The sequence below is a fragment of the Pseudophryne corroboree genome, chromosome 3, assembly GCF_028390025.1.
Source record: "Pseudophryne corroboree isolate aPseCor3 chromosome 3, aPseCor3.hap2, whole genome shotgun sequence".
Taxonomy (NCBI): Eukaryota; Metazoa; Chordata; class Amphibia; order Anura; family Myobatrachidae; genus Pseudophryne; species Pseudophryne corroboree.
This window is the reverse complement of record NC_086446.1, coordinates 76,297,218-76,319,340: the sequence shown is the minus strand read 5'-3', so window position 1 is coordinate 76,319,340 and position 22,123 is coordinate 76,297,218. Positions and strand designations below refer to the sequence as shown.

At 43.4% G+C, this 22,123-nt stretch overlaps 1 protein-coding gene across 1 annotated transcript in view; it reads right to left on the bottom strand.

Annotated features, from left to right (window-relative positions):
- LOC135054796 (oocyte zinc finger protein XlCOF22-like) overlaps positions 1-22,123 on the bottom strand; it is an 85,610-nt gene that overhangs the window by 43,366 nt on the left and 20,121 nt on the right. The window contains exons 4-6 of the mRNA XM_063958132.1: positions 17,719-17,922; positions 14,211-14,399; positions 12,828-12,951 (exon numbers count right to left, since the gene is read on the bottom strand). Of these exons, the coding sequence (XP_063814202.1) occupies positions 12,828-12,951; positions 14,211-14,399; positions 17,719-17,922 (517 nt within the window). The remainder of the gene's footprint in view (positions 1-12,827; positions 12,952-14,210; positions 14,400-17,718; positions 17,923-22,123) is intronic.

Sequence of the window (22,123 nt, the reverse complement as noted above, 5' to 3'; positions counted from 1 at the left end):
TAAGCTGTTTTTTAGTGTTTTTTGAAAAAAACACCCGAATCCAAAACACACCCGAATCCGACAAAAAAAATTCGGTGAGGTTTTGCCAAAACGCGGTCGAACCCAAAACACGGCCGCGGAACCGAACCCAAAACCAAAACACAAAACCCGAAAAATTTCAAGTGCACATCTCTAATAATAAGTCCCTTACAGTGTTGTTGTGTTGTCATGCATCAGACCAGTGCTAGTGTCCTGGGCATCAGTCAGTCCAGTGACCATTCACAGTGGTGGTGTGCTCTGCTGCCATATGTCCAGTGCTGCTGTATAATAAGTCCCTTACATTGTTGCTGTGTTGTCCTGCATCAGACCAGTGGTAGTGTCCTGGCCATCAGTCATTCCAGTGACCAGGCAGTCACAGTAGTATACGCTGCTGCTATATGTCCACTGCTGCCGTATAATAATGATAACAACAACAAGTCTCTCACAGTGTTGCTGTGTTGTGCTGCATCAGACCAGTGGTAGTGTCCTGGCCATCAGCCATTCCAGTGACCAGGCAGTCACAGTGGTGTACGCTGCTGCTATATGTCCACTGCTAGCGTATGATAATAATAATAACAACAACAACAAGTCCCTTACAGTGTTGCTGTGTTGTCCTGTATCAGACCAGTGGTAGTGTCCTGTGCATCAGCCATCAGTCTTTCCTGTGCCGCATATTGGGGGTAATTCTGAGTTGATCGCAGCAGAAATTTTGTTAGCAGTTGGGCAAAACCATGTGCACTGCAGGGGGGGGGGGCAGATATAATATGTGCAGAGAGAGTTAGATTTGGGTGTGGTGTGTTCAATCTGCAATCTAAATTGCAGTGTAAAAATAAAGCAGCCAGTATTTACCCTGCACAGAAACAAAATAACCCACCCAAATCTAACTCTCTCTGCACATGTTATATCTGCCTCCCCTGCAGTGCACATGGTTTTGCCCAACTTCTAACAAAATTCATGCTGCGATCAACTCAGAATTAACCCCATTGTGTTATATAACTCCAAAAAAATAATGGAGAACAAAAATTTGGAGGAGAAAATAGGGAAAGATCAAGAACAACCACTTCCTCCTAGTGCTGAAGCTGCTGCCACTAGCCATGACATAGATGATGAAATGCCATCGTCGTCTGCCAAGGCCGATGCCCAATGTGATAGTAGAGGGCGTGTAAAATCCAAAAAGCCGAAGTTCAGTAAAAAGACCCAAAAAAAGAAATTGAAATCGTCTGAGGAGAAACGTAAACTTTGCAATATACCATTTACGACACAGAGTGGCAAGGAACAGTTAAGGCCCTGGCCTATGTTCATGACTAGTGGTGCAGCTTCACATGACGATAGAAGCCCTCAACCTCCAATTTGCCATTTCATTCCAGTTATTTTGCAGTATAATTCCAGTGATTTGGACTTATAATTCCAGTGATTTTGCCATTTGATTCCAGTGATTTGGACGTATAATTCCAGTGATTTTGCCGTATAATTCCAGTGATTTTTCCATTTAATTCCAGTGATTTGCACGTATAATTCCAGTGATTTGGACGTATAATTCCAGTGATTTTGTAGTATAATTCCAGTGATTTGGACGTTTAATTCCACTGATTTGGACATTTAATTCCAGTGATTTGGACATATAATTCCAGTGATTTTGCCATTTAATTCCACTGATTTGGACGTATAATTCCAGTGATTTGAACGTATAATTCCAGTGATTTTGCCATTTAATTCCAGTTATTTTGCCATTTAATTCCAGTGATTTGGAAGTATAATTCCAGTGATTTGGACGTATAATTCCAGTGATTTGGATGTATAATTCCAGTTGGAATTGTTTGTGTCGCTTGGCTTAGTCATACAGCTACCTCATTGCACCTCTTCGACATCTTTGCATGAGGTGCTAGTTTTTGAAAAGTGCCATACTCTCTGACACTGTCATATGAGTCCAGGGGTACTGCTGTATTAGTCCTGGGGTACTGCCCTATAAGTCCACCAATTGTTGCAGATTTTTTTTTAAAATGACAGGTGTGTGCTGGCGATGCTGTCAGTGGACCGAACAATTGCAGACCACTCTCGACATTTAGCCACTGCGTGCCACTCCTAGATGGGCCAATTGTTTGTGTCGCTTGGCTTAGTCATACAGCTACCTCATTGCACTTCTTCTACATCTTTGCATGAGGTGCTGTTTGGGGCCTTTTTTTTTGGATATCTGCCCTCTTGTCTGCCACTGCAGTGCCACTCCTAGATGGGCCAATTGTTTGTGTCACTTGGCTTAGTCATACAGCTACCTACCTTATTGCACCTCTTCTACATCTTTGCATGAGGTTCTGTTTGGGGCCTAGTTTTTGAAAAGTGCCATCCTGTCTGACACTGCAGTGCCACTCCTAGATGGGCCAGGTGTTTGTACCGCACACTTCTGTCACTTGGCTTAGTCATACAGCAGCCTCGGTGCACATCTTTTTCTTCTTTGCATCATGTGCTGTTTGGGGCCTTTTTTTATATCTGCCCTCCTGTCTGACACTGCAGTGCCACTCCTAGATGAGCCAGGTGTTTGTGCCGCACACTTGTGTCATTTAGCTTAGTCATACAGCCACCTCGGTGCAACCTTTTGGCCTAAAAACAATATTGTGAGGTGTGAGGTGTTCAGAATAAACTGGAAATGAGTGAAAATTAATGTTACTAAGGTTAATAATACCATAGGATCAAATTACCCCCAAATTCTGTGATTTTAGCCGTTTTTATGTTTTTTTTTAAAAATCACCCAGATCCAAAACCAAAACACGAAAGGGAGGTTTTGGCAAAACCAAAACACGAAAGTGGAATTAGAACCAAATCCAAAACACAAAACACGAAAAGTGCCAGCCGCACATCTCTAACTAATAGCCAAATCTAGGTAAGTATATTAAAATAAATAAATAAAAAATATGAATGAAGTAAATTGAAGTAGAAAAGTCAACTATGACTTCTTACACAAACACACATAATAATAGCAACATTTCATACCCATAAGCAATTATTAATCAGAATACATTGCATATAGAAGGTACTTCAAGAGTGTATCAAATAAAGGAAACAGCATTCAGCACAGGATGATTATCCTAATTAAAGAATAAGGAAAAATAGGGTTAAACATTAGGAAAATCTGTAATGTCTCCAGACCCATTCCCCTCAGCATCCTCAGTTATATAGACTTCAGCATCTGCAGCATTGGTGAAATCAACAAAGCCCGACTCTGTGAAGATTCTGAGTCGTGCTGGAAACATCATATAAAATTTATGCTTTGCTTGTACCAAGGCAGTACACACAGATGAAAAAGAACGACGAGCCCATGAAAGTTAAACTGAGAAGTCCTGAAACAAACGTAGAGAATTGCCTTCCCAGTTAATAGGGTTCATTTTTTTCGAGATGCAACCCACAAAGCTTGCTTGTGTAAATAATTCAGCGTTTTAAATATAACCACTCTAGGTTTTTGTTGTGTTTGATGCTTCAATTCACCAAGTCTGTGGACTCTCTCTATTACTATGTCTGCGCAGGTTGATTCAATATGGAGCAACTTAGGGAGCATGTTACGAATAAAATGCTCCAATTGATGCACGTTGATGGTCTCAGGCAAGCCGGTAATCCGCAAATGATTGCGCCTTGTCCATATTTTCAATATTATCTAGTTTTTCTGAGAGGCGTCTGTTGTCAAGTTCTAATGTGCGTACAGTTTTCTGCATATTATGAATATCATCCATATTTCTCCTTATATGCGTCTCAGCTACTGTCATACGTTCAGAGAGATGGCCAAGTTGTGCAGTAATGTCTGTAACAGCTTTCTTGAGTAAGGGCGCCATAGGGGTCTGTATAGCTGTGACTAAATCATTATAGGAGAAGGAAGAAATAACTTTGCGGTCAAAGCCACTGCTAGGATCACTCTCTGGGTCTGAAATCGGCTTCTTCGCCACTGGTGTCCCCTGGGTGCTGTCTGAGCCCGGCGCCATATTGTGTTCTCCACAGTGCATCTCCTGGCGTTGTTGTTGCGGGGAGGGAGTCTGCTTGGCTGGAGGTGGAGCTCCTAGAAACTTGCCCTTGCTGACAGTTTTAATGCAGGGTGATCTAGCAAGGGGATGGAGCTGCAGGGAGAAGCTACTCACTCTCCCATGACGGAACCAGAAGTGAACGTTATGATGAGTTGAATTGGACACGTGTTTCCCATAATTTTGCAAGAAAGCTCAGGCTCAAAGAATTTTTTCATTATAAACAACAACAGTCTAGTCCTACTATATTTGAGGCTTTTCTCCGGTCCTCATGTAGGTCCAGGTTTGATCCAGTGTCCTATAATGCATCTTTAAAAACATTCAATAGGCTCTTGGATGAGTCAGTGCATAAATTTACATCGGCACTGGCAAAAATTTGTCATAATTTATCTAAAGCTGAGACCAAAACACTACAAGACCTGGCATCGTATGTAAACATTGTAATTCACCCCACGGATAAAGGCGGGGCTATAGTAATTCAAGACTTGGATACTTATCGGGCTGAGATCATGTCGCAACTGAGGGACACTGAGGTGTATAAAAGATGACAGAATGACCCTACAGTCAGTTATCAAAGGGAGCTTAATCAGGTTTTGAAATCGGCACTAGATAATTTAATTTCTTATAAAGTATACGATGCTCTTATGGTACCATATCCATTAGTGCCTGTATTATATACTCTCCCCAAATTACTCAAAAACAACTCTTGCCCCCCCGGGTCGCCCCATTATCTCAGCCCGCAATTCATTATTTCAGCCTGTTTCTCAGCTGCTTGATTGCATTGTCCAACCGTTATTATCTAAGAAGAAATCCTTTTTAAAGGATACTACTGCTTTCTTAAATCATTTAATGGAACTAAAAGATGTTCCTTCTGATACCCTCATGTGCTGTCTTGATGTATCAAGTCTGTGTACTTCAATACCTCATTATGAGGGTATGATAGCAATGAGAGATTTTTTGGAAGTATATCTTCCATGTTTGTCATTTAACCGTGATCTGTTTCTTCATTTGTTAGAGCTGACGCTAAGCAGGAATTATTTCCTGTTTGATGGACAGTTCGGACTTCAGCTACGAGGGTGTGCCATGGGTTCATACGTGGCCCCCTCATATGCTAATATATTCATGCTGCATAGGAGGATAAAATGTTTTTGGAGAATTTGGATGTCAACCACTATAAATTTTGGTATTCCAGATATATTTTTTTACTTTGGACAGGAGGTAAGGTGGTTTGTGAAGCTAATGGAGGATATCAATTTGTTGGATTCCCCCATAAAATTTACTTACAAATGCAATACCTCTCAAACTGTGTTTTTGGATGTTAATGTTTTTTTGAAAGCTGTGTTCATCATAAATTAACTGATAGAAACACTTTCTTAACGGCATCAAGCCATCACCCTGAATCTTTGAAAAAAGGTTTACCGTGGTCCCAGATGATGCGATGTGCTCGCATCACAAGTGACGCTTTGAAAGTGTCTGAACAACTAGACCTTTTGATCGATAAACTTGTTGCTAGAGGATATGACTTGACTACGAAGGCAAAAACAGGAAGTCATGTTATTACACAGAAGGGAGCTTTTGTGTCCATCTAAGAAAAGCAATGAAAAAATTGTTCCCTGGGCCTCCGATTTCACTACCGCTAGTCCTATAGTTAGACGAGCAACACAGGCCTTGTGGCCCATTGTGAAATCTGACCCGGGTCTTCCGTGTTTCAGTGAGTTAAGACCAGTCACCACTATTAGGAGAGGTCGTAATCTACGGTACGAGCAGACACTACAGGTAGAAATAATCTTAGGCCTAGTAATGTATATGTTAAACCACCTGGCTGCTATAAATGCAGCCAATGTACCACTTGTAGTCATATGATTGCCTGCAAATCTTTCAGACATCCTCATGTAAACAAGACCTATAACATACGGTATGTCCTCTCATGTAGTTCAGCCTTTGTGGTGTACATAGTGGTAAGCCCGTGTGGTCTCTACTATGTGGGCCAAACCACCCGTAAATTCAGTGTGAGAATGGCAGCCCATAGATCTGCCATACATTTGACCTTGTCAGGTCGTAAGATTAATCAACTTGTAGCCAAGCACTTTGAAGAATTTAATCATTCGTTGGCTTCTTTTAAACATTTTATGATTGACCATGTCCCCCCTTCTATACGGGGTGGTGATAGGGCTAAAATGTTATTGATGAAAGAATCCAAATGGATCATGAGGCTGGGGACAATTTTCCCTAATGGTCTCAATGAGAAAATTAATTGGAACATGTTATAGTTACCCTGGGTTTAGTTTATGTATATGAATTGTTATTGATGCTGAAGTCATCTGCTGCTTGATATTTGTAGTATTGTTTATTCTCGTCTATGTTTTAACTATATTTCGTGGGGGGTTTTGTCATATGTATTCTGTATTATCCTTCTGTCCTTTCTCGGCTATAAATGGCCTCCTGTGGACTGGTTCTCGGTGTATGCCCCAGTGGAATGCGGAAATGGGGCCAGGTGGAACGCAGTCAGTGCGGTTCCTATGTATACCACTCTCGCATAACCGGAAGTGCGATGGGGAGACCAGCGGCGTGGAATGCGTCTGATTGCCTACTTCAGGACAGGTGAGTGTGGTGCTTGTGGGGTATTTATGTGGGGTGGGTGTCTGTCTTGACCGCTTGTGTGGTCCTGAGGAAGAGGCTGAGACCCCGAAAAAGTTTGACATTGTACCACTGATAATATATACGTTTTTTTCCCTATTTACAAGTCTCCTGAGTGCCATTTATCTATTGGAATATATATATATATATATATATATATATATAAATATAAACAAAGATAAGACCCCGGTACTCCGGACTTATGTATGTCTTGCTCAGGTGCCTTGCCCTCAGAGTTGCCTCTGCTTAATACAATCCTTGGTGTGGGCGGCACTCAGAGACTTTGATAAGCCAAGTAAGTGAACAAGCCCCGCAGGGCAAACTTTAATGTCACGCCAGCGTTTTTTTGCACAATCCTGGAAAACGCTCAGTTACCACCCAGAAACGCCCCTTTGCTGTCAATCATTCACCGATAAGCAGTGCGACTGAAAAACGTTGCACGAACACCAGCAAATCTACTAAGTTTTGTGTTAAATAACTTAGCGCATGTGCTCTGCGTACCATGCGCATGCGCAGTCAGCAACAAATCGCAGCATAGCGAAAATCGGCAACGAGCGAACAACTCTGAATGACCCCCCATATACCACCATCACGTCATAGGGGTGATCGAGGTGAAAAAAACTCCTACAACTAGAGTCCCTTTAGATCTTTCGATTGGACTGTTTGTCCCCAAAAGGCTTTACCGAAACTCTTGGTTTAGCACACTTTTTATAATTAAACTAGTTTTGTGATAATCAAAGGATAGATTTTTCTAACATATTTTTAGTTTTCACATTTGTCCACCAGAGGGCAGTAATACTTGGCAGAACCGCAGCTTTCCTTGGTATAGGGCTTATAGTTATACCAAGAAGTGATAGAAATGATATTCTATTCTATATATATTTTTAGTTCCTGCGAAGAGGAGACAAATTTTATGGAGTTCATTTTAAACTCACATTGAAATTTACATGAGTATATTAACAAGGTACACTAATTTTGCACAATTGACCATATAAGTAGCACATCAAGGGAGACCCGCGGCCGAAAGTGCCACTGCAGGACGGCGTCCATGAGTGCCTGGGGACACACTGGAGCGAGGAGGGTAAGATGATTATCCCTTTGTCTATTTATTGCACTGTTTTGTTTGCTTTGGTTGTCTGAGGAAGGGGATTGTACCCTGAAATGTCACATTAAAGTTTGCCCTGCGGGGCTTGTTCACTTACATGGCTTATTAAAGTCTCTGAGTGCCGCCCACACCAAGGATTATATATATATATATATATATATACAAACACGAAAAAACGAGGCGGCACTCGGAGTCTTCAAAATAGCAGCAAACTTTGTATTAGTGCAGATCAACATTTCGGGGTCTCCCCCTTCGTCAGGATTAGTGCAAAATGACAAATAGTGCAAATAAATACCACTCACCCCCAATCAGAACATCCACGCATGCTGATGTTGCTGGCCGCGGCCGCCGGACCTCCGGACTAACGTCACCCGCGTCTCAGCGGAAGTGACGCGCCAGGAGCCCGGCGGTGCGTCCATGGCAACGCACCCTGGTAACGGAGCTGTAAACAAACATTCAATTGAGAAACCCAGTGTCTGCCCCTAATGACAGCGTGACACAACCACTTAAAGTGCTCACTGCTATATGCTGCAGCTTCAAGTTTAAAAACATTCAGTGATAAACAAATATAATACCAGGTTGCTAAACGACATATCAGTGATAAAAACGAATATTATAATGAAAACATGATACACATGCAAACAGACTGAGATTTAAAAATGCACATTAATGACCTGCAACAAACCGGCAATTATTAGATACACATATATTTCTTAGTTATTATTGCATCTATCCCCTGAGCCAGGCATCTCATCTTAGATAAAATTAATAAGCCCTAGGTTATCATTAAGGCCCACCGGCCTAAGGGTGTTAAGCCTATGGATCCACCGAGATTCCAGCTGCAATAGCTTTTTCCCTCTGTTGCCACCTCGCATTGAATCAGGCACATGATCAATTATTCTATGTTTGAAGGTGGCCATCGTATGTCGGTGCTCCAAAAAGTGTTTGGCCACAGGTTGGTCGCCCTTCCCTGTTGACAGGGCATTCCTAATGGCCAATCGATGCTGTGCCATCCTGATCTTGAACTGGCACTCAGTTTTGCCTATGTAGTATCTGCCGCAGGGGCACATGATGGCATACACCACAAATTTAGTGGTGCACGTGAGAGGCCATCTAATCGGAAATTTTTTCCCCGAACAGGGGTGCACAATGTGATCGCCCCGTCATTTGATTACTGGGAATAGCTTATATGTTGGCCCCGACATTGATTTCTTTATGATATTGCTTGAATTTACCCTCACCCACAATTTCTTTAGTTTTGATGGGCAGTTCTACAGGCAGCAAACGAGGTGTGCCATGGGATCTTCCGTGGCACCCTTGTTTGCCAATGCCTTTATGTGGGAGGTCGAACGCAGTTTGTTCTTTACCAACAGGTCAGTGTCTAGTAGATTGTTTTTGTATTTTAGATACATAGACGAGTTGTTGCTAATGTGGCATGGGGATGTAACAGATTTGGCCAATATGATTGAGGCACATAATGCCACTGATAGCCCTGTTAAATTAACATTGAGCAGTAGTCCAGATGAGATCTGTTTTCTGGATTTGAACATTAAAATCAGGGATGGTAAGTTGGCCACGTCCTTATATAAAAAACCAACCGACCGCAATACAATCCTGAGGTATGATAGCTGCCATCCAAGCCCCACGGTCAGGGGTGTTCCTTATGCCCAACTGTTAAGAGTATGTAGAATTAACAGCAATCTTCAGGAAAGGGATAGACAACTGGATGAGATGGAGGCCAGACTAAGAGTTAGGGGGTACCCACAAAAACTTTTAACCCAAGCTCGTAATAAGGCAGTAAAAAGAAATAGAATCGACTGCTTGGCCCCTGCAGGGAAGAAAAAGTTAGGTGACGTTATCCCATGGGTGAGCGAGTTTAACGTACATAGTCAACATATCCAAAAACAGATTAAGAAGCTCTGGCCGGTGGTCACCTCTGACCCTGAGTTGCCAATGTTGAAGCATTACCGCATCATGCCTACCTTTGTGAAGGGGCGCAGTATTAAAGATATGCTTGTTAAAACAGACATGGCTAAATTTAGAGAGGATCCGAAACATTTTTTGAAACGCAAGAACGGTTGCTTTAAATGCACCGGGTGCACAACGTGTTCGCACATGTCTGTGGGCGATCACATTGTGCACCCCTGTTCGGGGAAAAAATTTCCGATTAGATGGCCTCTCACGTGCACCACTAAATTTGTGGTGTATGCCATCATGTGCCCCTGCGGCAGATACTACATAGGCAAAACTGAGTGCCAGTTCAAGATCAGGATGGCACAGCATCGATTGGCCATTAGGAATGCCCTGTCAACAGGGAAGGGCGACCAACCTGTGGCCAAACACTTTTTGGAGCACCGACATACGATGGCCACCTTCAAACATAGAATAATTGATCATGTGCCTGATTCAATGCGAGGTGGCAACAGAGGGAAAAAGCTATTGCAGCTGGAATCTCGGTGGATCCATAGGCTTAACACCCTTAGGCCGGTGGGCCTTAATGATAACCTAGGGCTTATTAATTTTATCTAAGATGAGATGCCTGGCTCAGGGGATAGATGCAATAATAACTAAGAAATATATGTGTATCTAATAATTGCCGGTTTGTTGCAGGTCATTAATGTGCATTTTTAAATCTCAGTCTGTTTGCATGTGTATCATGTTTTCATTATAATATTCGTTTTTATCACTGATATGTCGTTTAGCAACCTGGTATTATATTTGTTTATCACTGAATGTTTTTAAACTTGAAGCTGCAGCATATAGCAGTGAGCACTTTAAGTGGTTGTGTCACGCTGTCATTAGGGGCAGACACTGGGTTTCTCAATTGAATGTTTGTTTACAGCTCCGTTACCAGGGTGCGTTGCCATGGACGCACCGCCGGGCTCCTGGCGCGTCACTTCCGCTGAGACGCGGGTGACGTTAGTCCGGAGGTCCGGCGGCCGCGGCCAGCGACATCAGCATGCGGGGATGTTCTGATTGGGGGTGAGTGGCATTTATTTGCACTATTTGTCATATTGCACTAATCCTGACGAAGGGGGAGACCCCGAAACGTTGATCTGCACTAATACAAAGTTTGCTGCTATTTTGAGGACTCCGAGTGCCGCCTCGTTTTTTCGTGTTTGTATCTAAGGTGGACGCAGTCCACGGAGGAGGGCACCTGAGCAAGACAGTCCCGCGACAGGGACATATCCAAGTGCCGGAGTTTAATTTTCTGTATATATATACATACATATATATATATATATACATATACATGTGTGTGTGTGTGAGTGTGTGTGTGTGTGTGTGTGGGGGGGGGGGGGGGGGCGGCTGGATGGCACACCCTAATTCTAAACATAATGAAAGTACTACTATGCTGAGAGTTGTAGTGCCACACTGAAAAAAGAGGAAAATACAGGTGCACACTAGGCAATAAGAACACTGGTAAACAGGACAATTATAATAAATTCTGCAATTTAACATGGAGTAAAATTGAGGTTCTTAGCTAATTTCTGTCAAAAATATGTGCCCACCAACCATAGCCATGTGTCCTCATCAGGTGGGTCCCTAACATTCCTAAGATTCAAGTCCAGAACAGGGGACCACCCGGGAGAGCATAGCCCAAACTGACGAAAGCATCAAACTATTTAAAAGTGTTGCATTAATAAGAAGTAGCAGCTTAGGTGCTAAAAGTGTTACATAAGTGAGAAATACAGTAGCAATTAAGGTGTTAAAAAGTGTAACTCAGAAAAAGTAGTTTTTGTGTCAAAAACTGTTACATTAAGTCAGGTGTTACCAACCTAAGTCCTCATGGTACACTAAAGGGGGGTACTCACGGAGAGATCCATGCTTAAAATCTAAGCAATCTGACTAGACTGCTTAGATTTTAAGCACAGATCACTTGTGTGTACCGCCCACAGCTATAGCGCATCGTTATCGCCGGTGCTAGATTGGCCTGCATGCAAGCTCAATCTAGCACGTCGCTCATTTCACCCGCTGGGTGAAATGAGCGGACCCTGTCCTCCCCCTCCTCGCTCAGCACACATCGTGCTGTGCTGAGCGGGGAGATAGACGTGTGAGAGAGGGCCCTTAACAGTGAAGGTTTTCATGATATCCAGGCTTCAGTACAGATGATTTAATCTAAATAATTTAGGTACAAATTAAGTTACCTATGCTCAAGCATGGATAGCACTAAAACCTGGACTGTTAGTGTGCCTTGAGCACTGAGGTTGGGAATGCCTGAAATAAGTGCTACAATAATAATGCCTCTTAAGGCGGTTGGGCTGCGCTGGCCCGGGAGGTCCCATGTTCTGTACTTGAACCTTAGGAATGTTAGGGACCCACCCGATGAGGTCACCTGACCGTGGTATGTGGGCCCATATTTTTGGCCAAAATTTACACTAGGAACCCCAATTTTATTCCATGTTAAATTGCAGAGTTTATTCTAATTGTTTTGATTACCAGTGTTCTTAGTGTAGTGTCACCTGCATTTTCCCCTTTAGACAATAGCAATGTTACAACTACTATACAGAGTGCGTTCCTATACAGACATGTCCCCTTTGCCTAGTATCTTAGTGCCATATGTGCAAGATGCTCAGTACAGCTTAGATGTTGCGACACAATAGAAAAATGGACTTTTCCCTAAATATGGCATCTTAGCCACATGCTGCACAAGCCACTCACAGTGTAACAGAGACGCTAGGTTACTACTTTTGTCTAAAACATACGTAAAAAGTCACAGAATTAGCGTAAGGAAACGTGGCGGAACAGTCGCAGTTGCTCATATCGCAACATTTTCTGAACAGATTTGAGATGTGGACACCCACAGAAGTACAGCAAACCCTAGTGGTCAATGACGCTAGCAATGAAGTTTTGTTGCTTCTTGTAGTTTTTGAGGTGTGAATAAGATGCAACTGTTGAGGAAAAATAGGTGCTTGGCGCGGCTAAGTCGCAAAGTCAGGGCGATTTGGCACGCCTACAGAAACGGTGTATGGGAACACAAATGTACCTTGAAAACAATAATACACCTTTATGCATCATGCAGAAAAAAAAGTATCCAGCAGTTTCATATTTCTTATACTTCATACCTGATGGCATGGGGGTCCTGCAATTCTTCTTAATCAAGTCCTCATACAGATCCTTGTTCCCTTCTATATACTCCCACTCCTCCATGGAGAAATAGACAGTGACATCCTGACACCTTATAGGAACCTGACACACACAATGATAATGTTATCACACAGATGCCTCCCAGACAGGGGTGTAGCCAGCACTTTGTGGGCCCTAAAGAAACATTTTGAAGGGGCCCCTGTCCCAATGCTTCTAGAGAGACACCTCTCTTCAGCAGTTGTTAATGTTATACCCCATAGTAATGCCCAGTAGCGGATCTTGCCACGGGCAAGCAGTACTTTTGCCCGGGGCGCCGCCTTCCGGAGGGCGCTGGCGCCATCCGGAGGGCGCCGCACCATGGCAAGATCCGCCACTGCTGTGCCCTCCGCTGCCCGCTGTGTCCCCCCGGCTCCTGCGGCTCTGGTCCCGTGAAGGGAACTAGACGCGTAGCGTCAAGTTTCCCTTCGCAAAGAGGACCATTACTGAGCGGTGCACGATGATGTCATCACGCACCGCACAGCAAAGGTCCTCTCCGCGAAGGGAACAAGACACTACGCGTCTAGTTTCCCTTCGCGGAGAGGACCTTTTGCTGTGCGGTGCGCGATGACGTCATCGCGCACCGCTCAGCATTTAATCGGCGCTCCTGCTGTACAGGGGGCGTGACTGACCACGCCCCCTGTAGTAAGCCACGCCCCCATTCCCTGCCCGGGGCGCCGAGGGCATTCGAACCGGCCCTGGTAATGCCCTAGTTTATTTTCTGAATCTTGTGCCTTAGATAATGTTATGCCCCATAGCAGTGCCCTTGTTCATATTATATATATTCTATATCCTTGTTCATATTATGTCACATTGTAGGGCTGCCAGTATGCATTACACAGCACAGAATCCGCAATTCACGTTATGACATACAGGGTCCTCAGATCACATTATTCCACATTACAGTGCCCCCAGTTCATTGTATGCCACACTATAGTTCCCCCGCTTCATATTATGCCGCATTACAGTGCCCCCAGTTCACACAATGACATCCAGTGTACCCAGTTTATACTGTGACACATTAAAGTGCCTCAGTTCATATTATGTAACATGATAATGCTCTCCAGTTAATTTTATACCACATTACAATGAGCAGGTCCAGGGGCAAACCTAGATATATTGCAGACCCCAAGGCAAAAGTTTGTAAGAGTTCCCACGCATCACAAAATGGTGTATATAACACATGTAACTGTGACAGGAAAGGTGGGGTTCTCTCAGCTCTGGGCCCCATAGCAGCTGGTCTCCCTGCACCCATGGTAGCTACACCCTTGCTCCCAGACACAGTCCCCGGTGTTACCGTATAATGTCCCATTCCCAGCAGTCACCTCTCCAGTCAGCAGCTGAATGATCTTGTTGGTGAGTTCCAGGATTCTCTGGTCATTGTGTCTCTCATGTATCAGGGAGTGAGGTGGAGGCACTGTGACGGGGCTCTTGGTCCTGTTTAATCCCCCTGGTACACAGGTATGGCTTGAGCATTTTGACTGCTCACCGGCATTATTTTTTGTAGGATAATTCTGTGTATGATGAAAACAATACAGACAATTCTTTATATGAAGACGACAAACCATTCAATTATTACCATATTGTGAATGATCTCTTACCTCTCATTTCAGTCAGAATATAGGTTACCTAGTAGTTCTTTCATTGGCTGCACTGATTTTTATCAACAGCCAAAAGCAGAAATGAACGGTTTCCATAATTCCTGACCCTACTACTTTTTCCAAGGACTGGCATTAGTAGCAAACTCCTCATCCCCAATTCAATGTTTCGGCAGATGGGGGACAGCAGAATTCCAAAAATGCCGTAACAAGTCCTGTCTATCTTCATTCCAGCAGCTTATCTGTAGTGCATTGGGAAACTGTAACAATTTGTTTCATTTATGGGGATGGCGACAGAACTTGGACATCTTTTAATGTAATTGTGTTTTCACTTTGTAGGTTTGTTTATTGTCTTTATATTTTGCCTCATAATTATTTTATTGACAGGAATAAAAGTTGTTTTAATTACATGTACACAAATTGCCAATATCAGTATATGAGTGCTTGACCATTTCGGAATCTTAGCCTATACAGGTTATAGGTACCCCTTCGCTTTACAATAAACCATTCTCACAATGGCCTTCATTCCGAGTTGATCGCTCGCTAGCTATTTTTTGCAGAGCAGCAATCAGATAGTTGCCGCCTCTAGGGGAGTGTATTTTCGCTTTGCAAGTGTTCGAACACTTGTGCAGCCGAGCGGGACAAAAACGTTTTTTGCAGCTTCTGAGTAGGTCTGAACTTACTCAGCCCTTGTGATCACTTCAGCCTGTCCGGTCCCGGAATTGATGTCAGACACCCGCCCTGCAAATGCCTGGACACGCCTGCGTTTTCCCTACCACTCCCAGAAAACGGTCAGTTGACACCCATAAACGACCTCTTCCTATCAATCTCCTTGCGATCAGTTGTGCGAATGGATTCGTTGCTAGAAGCTTTGCACAGCAACGATGCTGTTTGTACCCGTATGACGCACCTGCGCATTGCAGTGCATACGCATGCGCAGTAGTAACCCGATTGCTGCGCTGTGAAAATCGTCAGCGTGTGATCAACTCGGAATCACCCCCAATGTTTGGATGGTGTATTTACATTTTTTTAAATACATTTTTTCTGTGACATCAAAATTTCCATCTAAATTCAGTAAGGATAATGGGCAGCACCATGAATACACATATGTACCTCTAAAACATAAACATGTACAATATATAGTGTACAATATATATAAGAATAGAACCTGGTGTGACCCTGCGTTTGCCGCTGATGTGAGGTTTTTGATAAACTGGTTCTGCAATATTTACAAGTCTGGTGAGTGCTTTTCTTGCTAAAATATAATAATAAGAATAGAACCTGGTAAATTACTTTAGCTGTTTGAGTCAGTTTTTATCCACAGACCTATTCCTGCTCATTCATGAACATTATATCTAACAGAAGAGCTTGTGGGATGTATGCTATCACTACAAGACATGAGAACATTCCCCAATCAATTCTGGCCCTCACTCCGAGTTGTTCGCGGGCTAGCTGCTTTTAGCAGCCGTGCAAATGCTAAGCCGCCGCCCTCTGGGAGTGTATCTTAGCTTAGCAGAAGTGCAAACGAAAGGTTCGCAGCGCTGCTACAAAAAAAGATTGTGCAGTTTCTGAGCAGATCCAGACCTACTCCTACCTTGCGATCACTTCAGACTGTTTAGTTCCTGTTTTGACATCACGAACACGACCTGCGTTCGGCCAGCCACACCTGCGTTTCCCCAGGCACGCCTGCGTTTGTATCTTACACGCCTGCGTTTTTTCCACACACTCCCCGAAAACGGCCAGTTACCTCTCAGAAACACCCACTTCCTGTCAATCACTCTGTGGCCAGCAGTGCGATTGAAAAGCGTCGCTAGACCTTGTGTGAAACTGCATCGGCTGTTGTGAAAGTACGTCACGCGTGCGCATTACGCCCCATACGCATGCGCAGAAGTTACTTTTTTTGCCTGATCGCTGCGTTGTGAACGAAAACAGCTAGCGAACAACTCGGGATGACCCCCTCTATCACAAGACAAGTCATCAGAAGAACTATCCACAGCCACCTCAAGATGTCCAGCACATCCTATTACAAGACATCAGAAGAACATTTCCCAGCAATCCAATCACTGCAACATGCCTATCCAATTCTATCACAAGACATCAGAACATTCCATAACCACCCATTCACTGCAACATGTTCAACCTATTACAAGACAACAGAAGAACACTCCCCACTCATACTACCAGAAGTCATTAGAAGAACATTACACAACCACCTCAACACGTCCAACCCATCCTATTACAAGACATCAGAAGAACATTTCCCAGCCATCCAATCACTGCAACATGTCCAACCCAACAGAAGAGCATTCCATAACCACCCAGTCACTGCAAAATTTCCAACTTATCACAAGATATCAGAAGAACATTCCTTACTCATACTATCAGAAAACATCAGTAGAACATTCCCCAACCATCCAATCACCTCAGCATGTCCAATCCACCCCATTGCAAGACATCAGAAGAGCAATCCATACTTATTCTAACAAGAAATAACTGCTTCCTTGTGAATGAGGTGGTCAGTGCTAAAATATAAAAAAGGACAAATAGTAGCTGAATATTATGCAAGCCTCTACCATAGGCAGTGTCACTTGCACTTATAATGACAGGTGACTGATGTCACTGTGACAATACTAGAACCCCACACCTCCCTAGTCAGGTCTCTGCATTAGTAATATAGGCCCTCATTCCGAGTTGATCGCTCGCAAGGCGATTTTAGCAGAGTTACACACGCTAAGCCGCCGCCTACTGGGAGTGAATCTTAGCTTCTTAAAATTGCGACCGATGTATTCGCAATATTGCGATTACAAACTACTTAGCAGTTTCAGAGTAGCTTCAGACTTACTCGGCATCTGCGATCAGTTCAGTGCTTGTCGTTCCTGGTTTGACGTCATAAACACACCCAGCGTTCGCCCAGACACTCCTCCGTTTCTCCGGCCACTCCTGCGTTTTTTCCGGAAACGGTAGCGTTTTTAACCACACGCCCCTGAAACGCCGTGTTTCCGCCCAGTAACACCCATTTCCTGTCAATCACATTACGATCGCCGGAGCGAAGAAAAAGCCGTGAGTAAAAATACTATCTTCATTGTAAAATTACTTGGCGCAGTCGCAGTGCGAATATTGCGCATGCGTACTAAGCGGAATTTCACTGCGATGCGATGAAATATACCGAGCGAACGACTCGGAATGAGGGCCATAGTTAAGAGTGATGTCATTAAAATATTCCAAGACCCCTCACCTCTCCAGTTAACTGTGTGAACATATCCAGTGTGAGATTTAATACACTCTCTGTCATGAAACTCCTCTCCTCATCCATCTTCAAACAGCTAAGGTTTTGGCAATTCTCCATCATCACATCCTTGTACAGATCCTTGTGTCCTTCTAAGTACTCCCACTCCTCCATGGAGAAATAGACAGCGATGTCCTGACACCTTAAAGGAACCTGATACACACAATGATACAGTCATTACCAAGACACCTCCACTGGTGTTACTGTATAATGCAGAGGTTCTCAAATGCGGTCCTCAAGGCACCCCAACGGTCCAGGTTTTTAGTATATTTATCACACAGCACAGATGGTTAAATCGAATTGAATGAGGTGCTAATTAAGTCATCTGTGGCAAAGCATACGTACACAGTAACGTAGTTGCTGAGGTTGAAAAAAGATTATTGTCCATTGAGTTCAACCTATATTTATCTACTGCTATATTCTGGATTTACTTTTATTGACCCAGATACTACCATACATTTATATTAAAGGTTATATCCTTGGATGACTTTTTCAGCTAAAAATTTGTCAAGCCCTTTCTTAAATCTATCAATTGAGTCAGCCATTACAACCTGCTCTGGCAGAGAATTCCATATCCTTACTGCCCTTACTGTGAAGAAACCCTTTCTTTGCTGGGTATGAAACCTCCTCTCCTCTAACCTAAGAGGATGACAGCGTGTCCTGTGTTCAGATCTCTTGATAAGCAAGTCACCTGATAATCCCATACATTGACCCCTAATGTATTTCTAAATATTAATCACGTCTCCTCTTAGACGCCACTTTTCTAGTGTAAACATATCTAACCTAGTAAGCCTTTCCTCATAATCCATTGACTGTAAGCCCTTAATCAATGTTGTAGCTCTTCTCTGAACCTTTTCAAATTCCATGAAGTCTTTTTTATAATGTGGAGCCCAAAACTGTACACTGTATTCTAGATGTGGCCGTACAAATTATTTATACAGTGGTAGGATTACACCCTTGTCTCTAATCCCCGTTTTATGCATGCCAATACGTTATTGGCCTTTTCTGCTGCTCCCTGACATTGGGCACTGCTGCTAAGTCTACTGTCAATGAGCACCCCCAAATCCTTTTCCATTACCGATTTACCTACATTTACCCCATTTAATTTATAGATTGCATGTTTGTTTCTGGTCCCTCAATGAATAACAGGGATCAGTACAAGATCCCGCCGGACAGGATCCCGGCGATCGGAATACAGACACTTGGATCGCGACCGGCACAATCCCGACAGGGGGGCAAGCGCAACGCAATTTGTTCTCCTTCTATGGGTGTCGTGGACACCCACAGAGGGAGACTATGTCAGGATTGTGCCAGTCGAGATCCCGCTGTCGGTATTCCGACCGTCGGGATTCCATCCGACAGGATCTTGACCGCATCCCGAATAACTTTACATTTCTCTATGTTAAACCTCATACTCTACTTTGCTGCCCAAACCTCTAGTTTAATGATGTCGTTCTGCAGAGATTCTACAACCTGATCTGATTTAATTATCATACACAGTTTAGTGTCATCTGCAAATATGGACACTTTGCTCTCAAGATTGTCTCCTATGTCATTTATAAATATGTTAAACAGAAGTGGGTCTAGTACAGGCCCTTGAGGTACACCACATAATACGTTAGTCCAACTTGAAAATGTTCCATTGACCAGCACTCGCTGCTCCCTATTTTCCAACCAATTTTTGACCCAATTACACATGTTGCTTTCTATACCAAGCTCTCTTAATTTATAAATCAACCTTATGTGAGGCACTTTGTCAAAGGCTTTAGCAAAATCTAAAAAGACCACACCCAATGTTCTCACTCACTTCTTCATAGAAGCTAATTAAGTTAGTTTGACATGACCTATCCCACACAAACCCATGCTGGTTCCTACTAATGATCTTGTTGCACCCCATGTACTCCTCAATGCTATCCCTTATTATACCTTCCAATGTTTTCCTCACTATAGATGTCAGACTTACTGGTCTATAATTTCCAGGATGTGTTTTACTTCCCCTTTTACATATTCGCCAGTCCCTAGGAACCGTGCCTGTTATAATAGGAGCTTTTAAGATTAAGTATAAGGTACTTGCTATTTCCGAGCTTAGCTCCATTAGAACCCTTGGGTGTAGTCCATCAGGTCCCGGAGATTTGTTAGTCTTAATTTTATGTAGTCACTCACATCCTCACTCAAACAAATATTTAGTGATGGAACATTATCATTTCTGTTACTATATAGTATTCCCACCATTTCTTTCTCTCTAGTAAATACTGACAAAAATAATTCATTAAATTTTTCTGCTTTTTAATTGTCATCATTAATCAATTCACCTAACTCACTTTTGTCTTTTTTTTTAACCTTTTTCCATTGATATACTTAAAAAACTTTTGGGGGTTTGATTTGCTTTCGTTTGCAATTTGCATTTAGTTTTCTATTTTAGCAGTTCTGAGTTCCCTTTTGCACTTTTTGTTACATTCTTTGTAGTAGTGGAAAGCCTCCACATTTCCATCAGATTTAAACGCTTTAAATGCTCGCCTCTTTTAATCCATTTCTACCTTTACCTTCTTATTAAGCCATTAAATGCTCACCTCTTTTTATCCATTTCTACCTTTACCTTCTTATTAAGCCACATCGGTTTCAACATGGGCCTTTGTTGCCCATGGGAACGGACTTATGTGTAAATTTGTCCAGCAACATTTTAAAGGTGTCCCACATTTCTGTAGTGCTATTACCTTTAAATAATTTATCCAATCTAAGTGTCAGTTGAACCCTTATATTGATGCTTTTGGAAACTTATTTTCGAATGAGACAATATTATGACCGCTGTTTCCCAAGGGCTCCCTTACATTAATATTTGATATCACCTCTACATTATTTGTTATTAATAGGTCCAGTATAGTACTATTTCTAGTTGGTTCATCAATTACTTGGGACAAGTAGCAATCTTTTAGTACAGATATGTACATGCGGCCCCTACCACCTAATTTTGCGGCCCGTGGGCTGTGTGTAGACCTGGCCCCCAGCCTCTGTATGCCAGTCCCATACATGTAAGCAGCCACCAGTTGCAGGGTACCACTGCAGTGTGATATAGAATAGTGGCGTCTGGCCCGTGGTGCCCCGGATCTCCCTTGGTTCCACATCCATTTGTTTGCACTGCCCCCTGCACTGTGTGGACTCCCCACAGTGCAGGAGGCAGTGCAAAGAAAGGAGGGTGCGACCAAGGGAGATCTGGGGACATCACAAGCCGGATCCTGCTATTATACTGCAGTGGTACCCTGCAACTAGCGCGCTGCTTACATGTATGAGACGCCATCATGTCTACACTGCAAAGCTAGGGAGTACACAGTGGCAACTTCAGTCTTCAGTGCCTGAAGGGCACTCTCTTTGTCTCCACCCTCCAAACAGCCGACAGGCCCTGCAACCCGCACCTGGCCCCAAGCTGCTCCAGGCAGTGTAGCGCTGCCTCCAACCCCCATTCTGCATGCAAGAAGAAACAGCTCAGCAGTATGCAGAGGAGCCATATGAAGAAGGAACCTGCAACCCTGGAGCCACAAAGATGCCACCAGCCACAGTCAGCCAAATAAAAGTAAATTAAATTAAGTATAAATGTATATTGGTTTTTCTCCTGCATCTGTGTATCTTTCATTGTGGGGGCATATGTGTATCTGGCACTGTGGGGGGATGTGTGTTATCTGGCACTGTGGGGGCATAAGTGTATCTGGCACTTTTAGGGGCATATGTGTACCTGGCACTATTGGGGCATATGTGTATCTGGCACTGCACTACTGAGGGTATATTTGTATCTAGCCCCATATGTGTATCACACACCCATTTCTTTGGCATTCGGCGTTCGCACATGGGGGGTCATTCTGTGATGATCGCTAGCTGCATTTGTTCGCTGTGCAGCGATCATGCAAAAAAATGGCAGTTCTGCGCATGCGATGTAGTTTTACACAGGGTCTAGCGATGCGTTTCAGTCGCACTGGCTGCCGCAGAGTGATTGACATGAAGTGGGCGTTTCTGGGTGGCAACTGACCGTTTTCATGGAGTGCTTGGAAAAACGCAGGCGTGGCTGGAAAAACGCAGGCGTGGCTGGGCGAATGCAGGGCGTGTTTGTGATGTCAAATTCGGAACAGAATGGTCTGAAGTGATTGCAAGCGCTGAGTAGGTTTTGAGCTACTCTGAAACTGCACAAAATAAATTTGTAGCCGCTCTGCGATAGAACCGTTCACACTTCTGCTAATCTAAAATACACTCCCAGTGGGCGAAGGCATAGCGTTTGCATGGCTGCTAAAAACTGCTAGCGAGCGATCAACTCGGAATGACCCCCATAGTACCACTAACAATTTTTTCCTACTTGCACCACTGCATT